General features: G+C 39.7%; 2 protein-coding genes and 1 pseudogene across 2 annotated transcripts; 1 reads left to right on the top strand and 2 right to left on the bottom strand.

Annotated features, from left to right (window-relative positions):
• Window positions 1–3,988: 3,988 nt before the first annotated feature.
• On the bottom strand, window positions 3,989–7,963 carry LOC129046154 (cytochrome c oxidase subunit 7A2, mitochondrial-like; annotated as a pseudogene).
• Window positions 4,249–4,744, top strand: LOC123850594 (beta-defensin 119). The gene is made up of 2 exons (XM_054509558.1): window positions 4,249–4,264; window positions 4,551–4,744. The coding sequence occupies exons 1-2, from the start codon at window positions 4,249–4,251 to the stop codon at window positions 4,742–4,744; spliced, it is 210 nt and encodes a 69-aa protein (XP_054365533.1).
• Window positions 7,964–8,938: 975 nt separating the features above from the next.
• On the bottom strand, window positions 8,939–16,126 carry DEFB118 (defensin beta 118). Its single transcript, XM_045883842.2, is given in 3 exon segments — window positions 8,939–9,193; window positions 9,195–9,205; window positions 16,069–16,126. Coding segments are annotated over 3 exon segments (324 nt in total).
• Window positions 16,127–17,023: the final 897 nt, after the last annotated feature.

Raw genomic sequence — 17,023 nt, forward strand, 5'->3', positions numbered from 1 at the left:
TTCATTTCCTTTGGATATTTGCCCAGAAGAGGGATTGCTGGATCATATGATAGTTCTATTTGTAGTGTTTTGAGGAAAATATTGTTTTCTATTGTGGCTGCACCCATTATATTCCCACCAACAGTGCACAAGGGTTCCATTTTCTCCACACCCTTATCAATTTTTTATTTTGAAATAATTGTTGATTCATAGGAAATTGCAAAGATAGTACAGAGAGAGAGGTCCATGTATCTTTCATGCAGTTTCCCCCCCAAAGATTATATTTTACAGAACTATATAGTACGATATACAAACCAGGAAACTCATATTGCTGCAGTGGGTGTGCATACTTCTATGACATTTTATCACAAGTGTAGAGTCATGTAACCACCACTATGATCAAGATACAGAGCTGTTCTATCAGCATAAAGATCTTCCCTCTGCTACTCCTTAAAAAAAAAAAAAAGGTTTATTTATTTCTTTTAGAGAATGAGTGAGAGCCAGTGTGGGAAGGGGCAGAGGGAAAGAATCTTCAGGCAGTGCCCCTTCATCCCTCTGAGCGCGGATCCCAATGCGGGGCTCGATCCCACAACCCATGAGATCATGACCTGGGCTGAAACCAAGAGCAGGATGCATAACCAGCTGAGCCCCTCAAGTGCCCCCCTTCTGCACAGCAGGAGAGTTTCAGCAACACAGATTCTCTTCCTGCCTCCACCCTCTGCCACAATCCTTAACCTTTGGCAACCACTGATGTTTCTTATCTCTCTAATTTCTATCATTTTAAGAGTGTTGTATAAATGGAATCATATGTAATCTTTTGAGATTGGTTTTTTTAGTCAGCACTATGCTCTTGAGATCCATCCAAGTTGTGTGCATCAATTTTTTTTAATCTTCAAAGAAGATCATTCCTTTTAAATCTGACTAGTTCCAGCCAATGCATTAGAGCAAGAAAGAAATTAAGGCATACAGGTTAGAAAGGAAGAAATGAAACTATTTGCAGATGTCATAATGGTTTCTGTAGAAAATCCCAAGGAATTTACAAACAAAAAATCTAGAACTAATAATTAAATTCAGTAAGGCCACATACAAGATACAAGATAGATACAAGATACAATATACAATACAATATACAAAAATTAATTACATTTCTATATACTATCATTGAACATGTGAACACTGAAATTAAAACTACAGTACCATTCACAATCACTCCAAAAAATATAAAATGCTTAGGTATATATCTGATAAAACACGTGTAGCAATTGTATGCTGAGAACTACAGAATGTTGATAAAAGAAATCAAAGATTTAAATAAATGAAGAAACATACCATGTTTATAGACTGTAAGATTCAACAAGCAGGAGGCGCCTGGATGGCTCAGTGGGTTAAGCGTCTGCCTTTGGATCAGGTCATGGTCTCAGGGTCCTGGGATTGAGCCTCACATCAAGCCCCACATCTGGCTCCCTGCTCAGTGGGGAGCCTGTTTCTCCCTCTCCCTCTGCCCCTCCCCCTGCTTGTGCTCTCTCTCTCTCTCTCATGTGCTCTCTAAATAAATAAATAAATAAATAAATAAAACCTTTAAGAAAGAAAAGATTCAACAAGCAAAGATGCCAATTCTCCTCAAATTGATGGACACTCTTAATACAATTTCTATCAAAATCCCAGCAACATTTTTGTAGATATAGACAAGATTATTTTGTCTATATCTTGCCTGTAGAGAAATCCACAAAGGAATGAGAATAGCTAAAACAAGTTTGAAGAAAAAGAATAAAGCCAGATTTCAAGGCTTGTATAGCTAAGGTAATCAAGACCGTGTGATATGCGTGGAGAGATAGCATATGGATCAATGGAACAGAATAGGAAATCAGAAATAGCCCCCCATGTGTACAACCAACTGATTTTTCAAAATGTGCAAAAGAAATTTAATGGGAGAAAGATATGTTTTTTCAACAAATAGTGCTGGAGCACTTGGACATTGGAAAGAAAGAGAAAGAAAGAAAGAAAGAAAGAAAGAAAGAAAGAAAGAAAGAAAGAAAGAAAGAAAGAAAGAAAGAAAGAAAGAAAGAAAGACAAAGAAGGAAGGAAGAAAGGAAGGAAGAAGGAAGGAAGGAAGACAGAAAGAAAGAAAGAAGGAAGGAAGAAGGAAGAAGGAGGAAGGAAGAAGGAAGAAGGAAGGAAGGAAGGTAGGAAGGAAGGAAGGAAGAAAAAACCTCAATCTAGACCTCACATCTTATATTAAATTTAACTCAAAACATAAGACGTAAAAGTATAAAACTTCTAGAGAAAAATGTAGGAAAGTCTTTCAGACCTAGGGCTAGGGTGAAAATTTCTTAGATGTGAAAACACAATCCACAAAAGAAAAAAAATCAGTAAGTTGGACTTAATCAAAATTTAAAATGTTCGCTCTGGGAGAAGGACTGTGAAAAGGATAGATGGAAAGACACATGGCAGACTGGGAGAAATATTTGCAAGCCACAAATCTGACAAAGGACCTGTTTCTAGAATACAGAAACAACTCTCAAAGCTCAACAGTAAAAACCAATCAAATTAGGGATGCCTTGGTGGCTCACTTGGTTAAGTGTCTGCCTTCAGCTCAGGTCATGATCTCAGAGTCCTGGGATGGAGCCCCACATTGGGCTCCCTGCTCAGTGGGGAGTCGGCTTCTCCCTCTGCCTGCAGCTCTCCCTGTTTGTGCTCTCTCTCCCTCACTCTCTGTCTCTCTCCACTCCGACAAATAAATAAATAAAATCTTTAAAAAAAACCAATCAAATTAGAAGAAAGACATTTCACTAAAGAGGATATACAGATGACAAATAACCACACAAAAAGATGTTCAACCTCATTAGCCATTAGGGATACGTGTATTAAGACCTCATGATATTCCACTACATAACTAGTAGGACAGCTAGAATTAAAAATAGTGGCAGTACTAAATGCTGGTAAAGAGGCGGAGAAACTGGATCTTGTACACATTGCTGGTGAGAACGTTAAGTGGTACAGTTCTGGAAAACAGTTTTTGCAGTTTCCTTTAAAAAAAACTAAATATACACTGTCCATGTTACCCAGCAAATGCACTCCTGGGCATTTATTCCAGAAAAATGAAAATTTAGTTCTAAAAACTTATCAATGAAAGTTCATAACAGCTTTATTTATTTTTTAAGGCATTCTTTTTTTTTTAAAAAAGACTTATGCTTTTAGACTGGTTTTAGGTTCACAGCAAAATGGAGAAGAAGGTACAGAGAATTCTCACATACCCTCTGCCCCTACTCCTGCATAGTTTTCCCTGTTATCAACAGCTCGCCATGGAGTGGTGCATTTGTTTTAACTGATGAAGCTACATTGACATACCATTATCATCCAAAGTCCACATTTTATCTTAGGGTTCACTCTTGTTGTTGTACATTCTCTGGGCTTGGACAAATGTATAATGACACGAATTGATCATTGGAGGATCATATAGAGTAATTTCACTGCCCACCAATTACTCTGTGCTCTGCCTATTCATCTGTCTCCTACCCCAACCCCTGGCCACACTTTTTTTATTGTCCACACTTCTTTTTTTTATTGGCCACACTTTTTATTATCCCCATAGTTTTGCCTTTTCCAAAATGTCATATAGTTGAAATATACAGTATGTATGGGAGCCCTCTCAGATTGGCTTCTCTCACTCAGTAATATGCATTTAAGATTCTTCCACGTCTGTTCATGACTTGACAGCTCATTGCTTTTTAGCACTGAATAGTATTCTCTTGTCTGGATGTGCCACAGTTTATCCACTCACCCACTGAAGGGCATCTTGGTTGTTTACAGATTTTGGCAGTCATGAATAAAGCTACCATAAACATCATGTGCAGGGTTTTTTTCATGGTAAAGACTGCTTTATTGGCGGCTGTTGGTATAAGTCAATAAATATCGATTCCCAAAGAAGCACTCAGTTATTTATTGATTACTGGTCCATAGAGAGCTAAATGAAACTGATCCAACTCCCTGCTGAGATGACAAGCTGAAGTCACCCCTGCTTCTTGGGCGATGTAGCCACAGCTAGCTGCGATAAGCATACGCTCTCCCACCCACTGTGAGCACCATGGTGGCTCCTACGGGAGCAGGAGCTACTCCACCCTTTAGATGTGTTGGAATTCCATGATCCTCCTGAAATAGATTTTGTTTCTCTGGAACTTTATTTTCAAACTGCCTGCATGAAGCAGTTCTTGTGCAGATTTTTGTGTAGACATAAGTTTTCAATGTCTTTGGTAAACACTAAGAAGCACAATGAGTGGATTGTGTGGTAAGCATATGTTTAGTTTTGGAAGAAACTGACAAACTGTCTTCCAAAGTGGCTGTGTCGGTTCTCATTGCCATCAGCGGCGTAGGAGAGTTTCTGTGGCTCCACATCCTTGCCAGCATTTGGTGTTGTCAAGTGTTCCAGATTTTGGTCATCCTAATAGGTGTGCAGTGGCATCTCATTCTTATCTTACCCTTTTAGGTTTTGACTATGCTCCCTGACTCCTCAGATCTATGTTATTGTTAAGTGGAAATTAACTATGTGTATTTTGTTTGTTTGTTTTGGCCAGGCAGACATCACACCCTTCGATGCATGGGAAACATGGGAGTCTGTAGACCCTCTTGCAGAAAGACTGAACAGCCCTACCTCTACTGCCTAAATTATCAGCCATGCTGCCTACAGTCCTACATGAGGATAAGTATTTCTGGCAGAGAAGAGAAAAATGACTGGAGCCAACAGAATCGCTGGCCAAAAATATCTTGAGTGCTGGTGATCACCATCTTTAACCTGCTGTCAAGAGGCCCTATTAAAATTCATGCACCCGCCACCCTTGTCTGTCTTTCGTCCATTGGAAATCATGGTGAGAGACTGGGATTTGCGTGGTGAGATATCTGTCCCATTCTGGATCCAGCCCTGTGGGAGAGAAGGCTAGAAAACTGTAAGGACAAGAAGAATCTAGACAAACCATGGAAGATGGGGAGGGAATGTCTTGAGACCACTGAGGGAGAGTTGAAGGGTTTGGGTAGAACCATGACTTCATCTGTGCTATGTCGGGCTCAGAGGGGGCCCGGGGCTAGTGGATGGATGCACAGGGCAGCGGGTGGAGGTCTTGTAGACAAATATGTCTTAGTTTATGGAAGAACTTCCTAACCAGCTGTTGTAAGGCGAATAAGTTGTCCTGTCAGGGTTTCAAGCTTGTGAGGCTGGAGGTCTTTTTGGTGATTATTGAGGAAGAAATTTGAACATTAGATGCTATTGTTCTTTTCCATGATTGTTAAGAACTTTTAATTCCAGAAAATCTAGGAGGCTTGGGCCCCTAATTACCACCAACACTAGCTTTTTAAGGTCAAATTCTAATTTTACTTTCTATGTCTTACCTCCACTAATATCTTTTTTCTTTCTCCACCTTCAGTTCCAAAATCTGTCAAAAGGAGAGTAGCTACATTTGCTGATTATCTTTCTCCATCCTCTGCCCCTCCTCAACTTGGTATAATTTGCTTCTGGGCTTATTATTCTATTGAACTGGCTCCGGCCAAGCTCACTGGTGCACCTCCTTTTTGAAAGGTTCATGGATGTTGCTCAACTTGCATCTCACTCTGCCTCCTGGTAGCATTTCCAACTGGAGTTCATTGTCTCCCTAGAAATCTGAACTTGGTTAGCTTCTGTGATTTCAGTCTTTCTTTGTTTTCCTCCTAACTTCCAGGCTGCTCTTCCTCCATTACCTTTTGGAGTTTCTCTGCTGTCCTTTGCCTATTGCATTCCTGTGGTGTCTCTCTTCTCTTGTGAGAATCAAAACCCTCCACATCCCTAGGATAAGGCTGAGAGTTCTGTAGCCATGTCAACAAGTAAACAGCTTGAGAGTTTTGAAACCTTTCTCATCCCTCAGTGACAACTTGCTTCGGTGAATGCACCTCTGGAAGCCAAATCATCAGTGACAGCGTTATGCTTTGAAGGTCAGACAGTCGGCGCTGGATTCGCTTCAGGGTCTACGCTTCTAAGTAGTCATCAACCCTTCTCCACATCTGTAACCAACACCACTGCCCCCAGGATCCTTCCCTCAAATGCTGTATAAGTTCAGCACTTTGTTCTGCTTAATGAGCCTAATGCATGACCTGACCGGCTTGGCTTTCTTTCTTTAAGAAAACAATCGTTTCAGCATTTGGCTTCAGACATTGAGTGTCAGTCTCCTCCTTTGACAATTCTCTTCTCTTCCTTCCTTCTATACTGTTGCCCAGCCTCTCATAACAACAAACCTTATGAACTGGACAAAATTGGTGGTTCTGGACCTCTGTTTCTGACAGAGTCATGACCTAAGAACCCAGATAAACCTTCCCGTTGAGAATACCTAAAATCATTTATTTAAAATATACCAAAAAACCCCCTTCATAAGTATCCTTGACTTTCAAAAAAAGTAAAGAATATTAAGGCCAAGTGAAACCAGGTGCTTTTTTGAAGGCAGTAACTGAGACTGCTTTTTGTCTTGAAAGCATTGCTGTATCAGGTGAACTTGAGCTTTCATTTCCGTGGCTTTGGCCAGGGTCAGGTGTAGGCAGGGGAGAGGAGACAATGCCTAGGGTCTGAAAAAACGGGAGTCTCGTAGGAGACTCCTACTTAAATCTCAGTCCTGAAAGTGTTACACATGCTGTGTAAAGATAAAACAGATACAATATTCGTTCTCCTTCATTAGGCGTTTTTCAAGGAAAATTGTCTGGTCTTGAACCTTGGTACTCAGTATACAGAAGAAAATCTCTGCTGAAAATTTACAACTTCAAGCTGGCTTTCACACAGTCTTTCTCTTTTTAATATTCTTTTTTTTTTTTTTTTAAAAAGGATTTTATGTATTTATTTGAGAGAAAGAGAGCACGAGTGCATGTGAGAGAGCACAAGAGAGTGAGCACACGAGTTGGGGGGAGCAGGAGGTAGAGGGAGAAGCAGGCTCCCCACTGAGCAGGGAACCTGATGCTGGGACTCCATCCCAGGACCCTGAGATCATGACTGAGCGGAAGCAGACGCTTAGCCGACTGAGCCACCCAGGCGTCCCAATAAATTTTTTTTAAAAAGAGAGAGCTGGAGCTCCTGGGCAGCTCAGTCGGTTAAGCGTCTGCCTTCCGCTCAGGTCATGACCCCAGGGTCCTGGGATAGAGTCCAGCATCCGGCTCCTTGCTCAGCGGGGAGCCTGCTTCTCCCTCTGCCTGCCGCTCCCCCTGCTGTGCTCTCTCTCCCTCTGGCAAATAAATAAATAAAAACTATACAAACATTTATTTAAGTAATTTCTGCACCCAATGTGGGGCTCGAACTCATGACCCAACTCATGATCAAGAGTCGCACACTCTTCTGACTGAACCAGCCAGGCGCCCCTCTCACATAGTTTCTTGGTATATGGATGGTCCGAAAAAAAAAAAATCAAGCTGATGATTTTGCTTAAAGTTGTCCCAAAGTAGTAGGGGCAAAGATGTGTGACAGAAACAAATGAAGGAACAGACCTTTAAGTCATGACTCAACTAATATACTCAGATTAAGTTCCAAGGAAAATGCATAGCTCAGAGCCCCAAATCACAAAGACCACAAGGACATAAGGCACCATGAAATTAGACCAGCTGAAACTGCAGACCAGAGATCCAGACTTCAAGGACTTCAAGTATCAGAATTATTAGTAACAATAATTTTAAGAGTAACTTGAAAAAATAAATTCATGAGATTTGAATTTTCCATCATCACGTGCGTATTACCTGACCCTTGTGAAGAAGCATTCCAGTGCTGGGTGGAAACGGTATATTCAGATCAGAGACTCAGTAGATCTGGAAGGTATAAATAAACTGTAGGAGCCGGTGGTTTAGATGCCTGTGTTTTACTGGCTCTCCTTCATCACACACTAATGATGTCACAGAGAATTGTTATGTGTAGAGAACAAAGGAGGAAAAGGAAAGCCAGGTCTGTGGAGTGGCTTACACCATATGCTAGCACTGGCCAGAAGTGATGCATTATAGCCTGATTTAGAAGTGGTCCTGAAATTGCACAGTGAGTAAGGGAAATCCTTTCTGTAGAAGGAGGTATGGTCCAAGGTGTGGATCCATAGTGATTCATGGACAGTGATAATGGGTTGACTGGTGGGCTAGTCAGTGTCTTAGAAGAAGATTAGAAGTTAGGTGAAAATGAAGTGGGTGGCGGTTAGGTGGGTGGGCCTCTCTGAAAGGGGACAGGGTGTGTAGATATTTTTATGCCATCAGAGGGAGATAAATAAAGCTCTCAGTAACCAAGTGGACAAAATGACCCATCAGGAAATGGGCTTATGAAGCCAGCCTTTCAACAGCTTCTATTCCCAACCTTGAAGCAATTGGAGCAAAAAGGAGTCCTCACAGCTTACACTGGGCCAGCCGTTTTCCTACAGTGAGTTGGTAATATAGGGCTTTAGGGCCAAAGTTAGTGAGTAGTGAAATGGATGCTTTCACCTGAGGTGTCTACTGTTGTAAAGAAAGGCTTTAGGGTCCTAGAAGCTACTCTTACAAATGCAACGATTCGGAATTTTGATTGTGACAATTTTTGCTGCTATGAAGAGGCAGGACGAACACAAGGGATGTCTCTAGTATATACCAAAGCACTTGTTGAGAAGACAGGACAATGGAAAGATCAGGGTTGGGATACTTAACTAAGTGCTTAAGGCTGTGCATAGGTCACCAGCAAACAAGGGACACTAAAAATGGGTTAAAACTGGTTGTGCAAATAATTTGAAATTTTGGGAAAAGCCCGAGGAGTTTCTTGTTGGAAGTACTGACAATTTTCAGACTTATTTACACAGCTGTTTTTATCTAGAATTACACACTGACGGTGGGTGGATCACTCTGGTATTTTTAGTGTTTTATTGATATGACTTAGTCCATCCCTCTGAGGATGGGGCTGAGCGACCAAGAGGAAGCCAAGAGGAAGTCATGAGCTTTGATGAATCTCTCAGAGAAAGATCTACGTTTCCAGTTCCGAGTCAGACTTTTCATCTTCTTTATTCTCGGTGCTTATTTCAAAGCTAGGTGTAGTAAGACTTGTTACCAGGATATCAATAATATCTGTTTGAAAATTAGGTATGGGTGTGGGAGAAGTGATAGGAACTTTCTGGTTTGGAACACAGCAGACTTGATAATGTTGACATACTGTTTTTATCACTTTGTCAACTCTGCAGGTTTTCCTGCAGTATCCGGATTTGTGCCAGCATTTTTTTTCCACCACCATAGGCTAAATAACACAAGGAGAGACCATTATTTTAGGCTACTGATGCTCTCAGTTTTACAAGCATGACTGACTGTTTCTTTGGCATCCCATAACGACATCATGGGTCATAATTAGATTCTGGCTTTAAGACTCCCAGCCCAGGCCTGGTAAATACCACGTTTCTAAAAGTATCTTTTCCCAACCTCTTATGTGCCCATTTTTTAACTTTTCTGAAAGTGAGATGAATCTTACCATAAATGAAAAGAAACTTGCTAGTCACAAGGAATTGGAGCTTATTATAATGAAGCTACCTGGGCCTGTGTGAAGCTATCCGCATAAAGAAAGTTCATCTTGTTGTCACTGTTGTTTGAGTTATTTGCATTGGTCATACCCCATGTGGTTAATTACTTTATATATTCAAATGAATATATAGAACATACTAGTAACAATAAAATGAATACCCAGGTGCCTGCATTCTCATTAAGAAGTAGAGCTAAGTTTCAGGCTGTAAAAAAACCTCATGTGAATTTCATGCGTTTAATATTCAATAGTGTATTAATTTAATTCAACAGTGTTAATGTTTGTACATTCTGTGTTTTCCAACCAAATGCCATATTAGAATGAAAAATTTCATGTATTTAGAAATTAAATAATATGGTGAAAATGCAACTTAGATTAGAAGAATAGTAAAATAAAGTCAGAAATAATTAAGTCAGAAGAAATGAGATCAGAAAACTTCTGGAGAGACTGATTAGGAAAAAAGGGAAGACATCAAAAATGACAGCTATAGTGAAATGGTGACATCAAAACAGATACACCATATTGAAAATAACAGAAGAGAACTATCAACAACTATATACCAATAAAATTGAAAACCCAGATGCAATGGGGGTAAATCCTGAAAAATATTCCAGGGATGGCACAGGTAAGACATAAAAACTTGAATAAATCAATGAGTGTTAAGAAATTAAAATAGCTAGCAATGAGAAACCTCTTCTTCCCCAAAGCCTCAGCCCTGGATGATTTTTTAAATTTTGGTAAAATACATAGAGTATAAAATGTACCACCTTAACCATTTAGGGGTGTATAGTTCAGAGGCATTATGCACATTCACATTGCTGCATTACCATCCCCACCATCTCTCCCTAGAACTCTTCACTGCAACACTGAAACTCTGTACCTGATAAAAAGTTACCTCCCATCCCCCTGACAACCACCATGCTACTTTCCGTCTCTCTGAATCTGACTACTGTAGGTACCTCACACCAGAGGACTCATACGGTATCTGTCCTCTTGTGACTGGCTATCTCACTTAGCATTTTGACTTTAGTGCTCATTCGCACTGTAGCCTGTGTCAAAATGCCCTTCCTTTTTAAGGCTGAGTATTATTCCATTGCATGTGAACACCACATTTTGTTTGTCCTTTCATCTGTCAGTGGACATTCTGGTTGCTTCTACCTTTTGGCAATTGTGAATTACACTGCTATCCTGATTTTAAAGGGGAGTTCTCCTAGTTTCACAGAAGATCAATCCAAGTATTATCTTATATAAAATATTCCAGAAAACAGGAGGGAAAAAGAATTATAAGTCCATTTTGTTTACAAATAGAGACTCAAAAATATCCTAATTAAAGTATTAGCTAACTGAATTCAGTAGTGTATTAAAATACATCATGATCACGTAGGATATAACTCCAACTGCAAAATATCATCCAACTTAGAAAATCTGTCAATTTGTCAATGAAACTTACTGCCTGTGTAGAATTAAAGAGATAAATAATAGAGCTACTTTTTTTGACGCAGAAAAATGATTTGATAGAGTTCAATGCTTACTTATAATGAAAACTCTAGGCAAAGTGGGGAATAGAGGGAATTTCTTTGATTTGGTGAAGCTTATGTATCAAATTCTAGAGCTAACATTATCTCATGGAGAAATTCATTCCTGTTGAGGTCAGGAAAACAAACGTGCTATTATTGCTATTGTTTAAAATAATAGTGGTAGACCTGGTCAGTGCTTAAAGGGGGAAAAAAAAACAACCAAAATCAAAACCAAAACAAGAGTATTAGGATTGGAAGGAAAGATAAGATTGTCATCCATTCTAGCAGTCATGATTATAATATAAAAAGGAATCAACAAACTTAAATTAATGGTTACATTGATTTACAAGAATCAATAGCACTTCTCTACACCAACAATAACTAACTAAAAAGTATAATAAATATATAACATAGCTATGAAGTATCTTGTTTTAAATGAAGAATACTCAAGACCTCTATGGGATGTATTTTATTTTATTTTTAAAAATATTTTATTTATTTATTTGACAGAGAGAGACACAGCGAGAGAGGGAACACAAGCAGGGGGAGTGGGAGAGGGAGAAGCAGGCTTCCCGCGGAGCAGGGAGCCCGATGCGGGGCTCGATCTCAGGACTCTGGGATCATGACCTGAGCCGAAGGCAGACGCTTAACGACTAGTGAGCCACCCAGGCGCCCCAGTGGGATGTATTTTAAAACTCAAACAGCAGATGTGATCTTGGATGGAATGACTTAATTATCATAAAGATTCACTTGCCCCTAAATTAATCCATAAATTTATTTTTTTTTCCTTTTTTTTAATTCTTATGTTAATCCCCATACATTACATCATTAGTTTTAGATGAAGTGTTCCATGATTCATTGTTTGTGCATAACACCCAGTGCTCCATGCAGAATGTAGATCCATAAATTTAATGCATTCTTTATCAAAATCCCAGTGGGAGTTTTGGGAGACTTGATTATTTTACTTTAAGATTTATAATGAAGAATAAAGGCCACCAATAGCTAAGATTACTTAAAAAAATAAAAAGCAAGACAAAAGCTTGCCCTTCTAGACACTGACAAATTAGAAAGCCAAGGTATTACAAAAAATATAGTATTGTCAAAAGAACAAATAGACCAATAGAACAGAATAGGCAGCTGAAATAGATACATGCTTACATGGGGAACTTAATATGCGGTAACAATTAGACTATGGCTCAATGGAGAAAGCATAGATTATTCAGCATATAGTGGTGGGAAAACTGGCTCACTCCAGGAGAAAAATACAAAGTGAATTTACACATTTCATCTTGTGTCTTGAAGGTCTGAATGTGAAAGGCATAGCAAAAAAGTTATTCGAAAATAATGTCAGAGCTCAACATCACTTGGCATCAGGGAAATACAAATCAAAACCACAATGAGATACCACCTCACACCGGTCAGAATGGCTAAAATGAACAATTCAGGAAACGACAGATGTTGGTGAGGATGGAGAGAGAGGGGAACCCTCCTACACTGTTGGTGGGAATACAAACTGGTACAGCCACTCTGGAAAACAGTATGGGGGTTCCTCAAAAAGTTAAAAATAGAGTTACCCTGTGAACCAGCAATTGCACTACTAAGCATTTATCCAAGGAACACAAACATAGTGATTTGAAGGGGCACTGGCATCCTAAATAAATGTCTACAGTAGTCAAACTATGGAAAGAGCCCAGAGTCCATTGACAGATGAATGGGTAAAGAAGATGTGGTATATATACACAATGAAATATTACTCAGCCATCAAAAAGAATGAAATCTTGCCATTTGCAACAATGTGAATGGAACTAGAGGGTATTATGCTAAGTGAAATAAACCAGTCAGAGAAAGATAAATACCATATGATTTCATTCATGTGGAATTTAAGAAACAAAACAGATGAACATAGGGGAAGGGAAGGAAAAATAAAATAAGATGAAAACAGAGAGGGAGGCAAACCATAAGAGACTCTTCTTAAAAAAGATTTTATTTATTTATTTATTTATTTATTTATTTATTTATTTATTATTAGAGAGAGAGAGAACACAAGCAAGGGAGTGGCAGGCAGAGGGAGAAGCAGGTTCCCCATTGAGCAAGGAGCCCAATGTGGGACTTGATCCCAGGACCCTTGGGATCATGACCTGAGCCGAAAGCAGACACTTAAGCGTCCCAAGAGACTCTTAAGTATACGAAACAAACTGGGGGTTGCTGGAGGGTAAGTGGGTGGGGGGTTGGGGTAATTGGGTGATGGGCATTAAGGAGGGTGCTTGATGTAATGAGCACCGGGTGTTATACGCAACTGATAAATCACTAAATTCTACCCCTGAAACTAAAATACAGTGTATGTTAATTAAATTGAATTTAAATAAAAAATTTAAAGAAAAGAAAATAATGTCAGAGATTCTCTTTGAGACACAAGAATGGGGAAGACTTCTTTAATAAAATCACTGAGCATAACCCACAAAGCAAAAAAATTGTTGAATTTGATTATACCAGAATTAAGTATTTCTGTTCAATGAATGACATATCATGGGCAAAGGTCATAGGTAGATGACAGTTTGGGGGATAAAATACCAGTGACTAAAGCTGACTGGGAAATAATATCAAAGATAAAGAATTCCTGCAGATCAGCAAGAAAGTATCACCTGCTCAGAAGAAATAATGGGCAAATGCTATGAATAGGCAATTAACTGAAGCGGAAAGAGTCACTTATTCACTCATTCAACAAATGTTTGTTAAGTGTTGCCTACATATCAGACGCAGTTCAAGATACAGGAGAATACATCCATTAACAAAATAAACTAAAAGTCATGCTCTCATGGAGATATCAGTCTTTTCAGGAGACAATAAGTAAGACAGTGAGTAAGAGAAGAAAGTGATACTTTATTTAGATACAGATGATAAGCGTTATGGAGAGTGGTGAAGCAGGGGCGGGCAGGAAGTGTGTGACTGGAAGGGAAGTAGTAAAAGACTTCATGGAGAGGATATGAAAGAGGGAGCTTTGAGACTAACTGTGGGAATGGGTTGGTGTACCAGGCAGAGGAAGCAGCAAGTACAAAGGCCCAGAGGGAGGGTCTATCCTGAAGTTTTGGGAAAACCATAAGGTAGCGATGCTGTCTACAGAATAAGTTAGATGGAGAGTAATTGGAGAAATATAATGGAGGTTGAGATCACAGAGGGTCTTGCAGGTCACTGAAAGAAAGTCATTCATGTATTTTGATCACAGGATAAGAGAAATGCAAATTAAAACAATGGTGTGGTATTACTTTATACCCATGAGACCGGTAAAAATAATGTGAGTGTTGGAGGGATTATGGTGATATGGTGACCCTGGTGCGCCGCTGGTGAGAGGTGGGGAGATTTCCCTGCTTGTATAAATGTCACTGATTTTTATTCTTGTTCCTTAAACTTAGGAGTTGTCCAAGATAAAACATGAAGACTTTATGCTTCTTTCATCATCTCAACTATTCCTTCAAGGGGATGGCTTCACGTTTCTATTTCTTACCAGAACCCTCAGACTTAAAACCCCAGAACATGTAATATTTCCTTCACTCCCCACATTCTCTGAGTTCCCATGATTCATGGATTGCTTTTACCAAATCTTTCACATCTGTCTTTTTCCTAGTCTCACCACCCTTACCAAGCTCAAAGCAGACACAATTGGTTCCATGTGGACCATATGGAATTGTCCCCGATTGTGTGTGGAATTGAGGCTGGAGAATTACTCAAATCCTAATAGCTAGCAATTTTTTACAGGCAGTGTCCTAAGAGGTACATAAGGGAGGAATTCAAGGAATAAAATATTTTACACTGACCTTTAACCTGGCCATTTGACTCCCAGGAATCTATTCTATATAAATCCTTGTCCGAATATGTAAAGATACTTATACAAGTATGATCACTGATGTGTTGTTATAGAAAATTAGGAAATTATCAAGTGACTACCTAAATTATGGCTTATCTTACAGTGGGATTTCACAACTTTACAAAGAATGAGGTAGATCTTTTGGTGATGATATAGAAAGATAATCCCAAAATACTATTAAGTGAACAAGAGAATGCTGCATAGCCTTGGATATAGTATGTTTACTTTTTGCTTTTTTTAATTTCTTTTTTTATTCAATTATAATAATGCTAAGTGAAATAAGTCAGAGAAAGGGAAATACCATATGATTTCGCTTATATGTGGAATTTAAGAAACAAAACAAATGAACAAAGAAAAGACAGACAAACAAAAAACTGGACTCTAACTGTAGAGAAGAAACTGATGGCTTGTTGGTTATCAGAGGGGAGAAGGGGTGAGGGATGGGTGAAATAGGTGAAGGGGTTTAAGAGTACTTATCATGATGAGCATTGAGCAATGTATAGAATTGTTGAATCATTATACTATACACAGTATGTTTACTTTTTTTATAAGACAGAAGTGTTTAGATTCCTTTTTATATGATTCTGTGCATACATCGAAATGTACCTTGAGAGATAAATAACAAAGGAGAAAGCAGGGTACTTTGAGTAAGGAAATTTAAGTCCTCTTTAGTAGCAATTGCAAAGTTCTGTTGATGATTTTAGGTAGACTTTTAAAAGCAGTGATTACTAAAAGCCTGGGCTTTCACTGTCAAAGGGAGAAGGAAAGTCAATTCTATTTTTCAAATAACAGCTCTGCAGATATTTTCTGACCTGTTCACCAAATTCCAGAATATTAGAAAAAAAGAAAGAACCTCATTTAAATCTATCTCAGGACTTTTAGAGCCAAAAAACCATAGGAAAGAGGGCTTTGGAGTCATTTTCAAGCTGACACTAACTGGAAAGAGAACTGATGTGCATCAAGCTCTCATCTGGTTCCTTAGGTGGCAACTTGGAATAGAGAACCCAAGACAACTCTGGATGTTGTGGTTGCCCCTGTCTATTGAGAACAACTTGTTCTACCCTTAGGTTCTACCCCTGCCAGGGACATGGGCCCAATGTGGGGGCCATGGAGCTGCCCAGGTTGGGGGGTACAGTACCATGTTGGACACTCCATGGTCCAGAGCCCATTCCACCTCCATTTTTGCAACCTTCCTGGGTTCTGATTACCTGGGATCACTTGTGGTGGGAACACAAGGATAGAAAAAGCCAGGAGCAGGAGTCTCATGGTCCTTGGGAAGTAGGAGGCAGTGGATCCAGGAGTCCAGAACACTTGGTGCAGTTCAAATCTGATCTAGAGTTTTATTGGACTCTCTGGAGTGGGGGCAGATGGATGGGGCACTGAACTGGACACATATGGACAGATATGTAAAAGCTAATCCATATAGAACATCAGTCTGTTGGCTGGTGCATTGATTGAGCATCTGTTATAGGCACTGGGAGAGCATGCAGAAGATTATAAGTCACAAACTTTTAGGAAGTGACTGGGGACATGTAAAGGGAGGGCTTGCATACCAAGCCATCTTCCCTGGCTTCCCCAGGCCTCTCATCAGGGTCCTGCCTTCTCTGCTCACAGTCCTGCTCACGCTAGCATAAGCCCGCATTTGAACTGTTTACTTGTTTGTCTCCCCATGCTGGACTGTGAGATTGCTGAGAATAAGGATTGTGTCTTTCATTTTTGAACCCCCCAAGGCACAAAGCATATTCTCAGTGAAGGTTGGTGGAAATAAACGGTAACAAACACATGCTAATCTATAGTCCAAATTCTTCACTTACATATGTGCCCAACAGGGGAAGTGACTTGCCCAAGATAATGGAGCTGGCTTGCTGAAGAATTTGGGAGAGATAATTTATAATAGGACTCAAAGGGGGATATCCAATGTCATAAGAAAGGCTCCTTACCCAAGGCAGATCCACAGTAATTTGGGATGTTACTTTTGACAAGGGCACCCTGGAGGCCATTGGAGGTCCTGGAGTCATCCATGAAGGCCTTGACATTCAGATCTGCCTTTGGGATGCAGAACCTTGATGTGACCCCTGCAGTCGACCAGCTTTATCCTGCTTCCTCAGAGTTGCATTTTCACACCACATCAACTCTTGCTTCCTCTTGTTTACTTGGCCCTAA

Source organism: Mirounga angustirostris, unplaced genomic scaffold (genome assembly GCF_029215605.1).
Source record: "Mirounga angustirostris isolate CCGP_5_RB_7025 unplaced genomic scaffold, mMirAng1.0.hap1 SCAF_10, whole genome shotgun sequence".
Classification (NCBI taxonomy): domain Eukaryota; kingdom Metazoa; phylum Chordata; class Mammalia; order Carnivora; family Phocidae; genus Mirounga; species Mirounga angustirostris.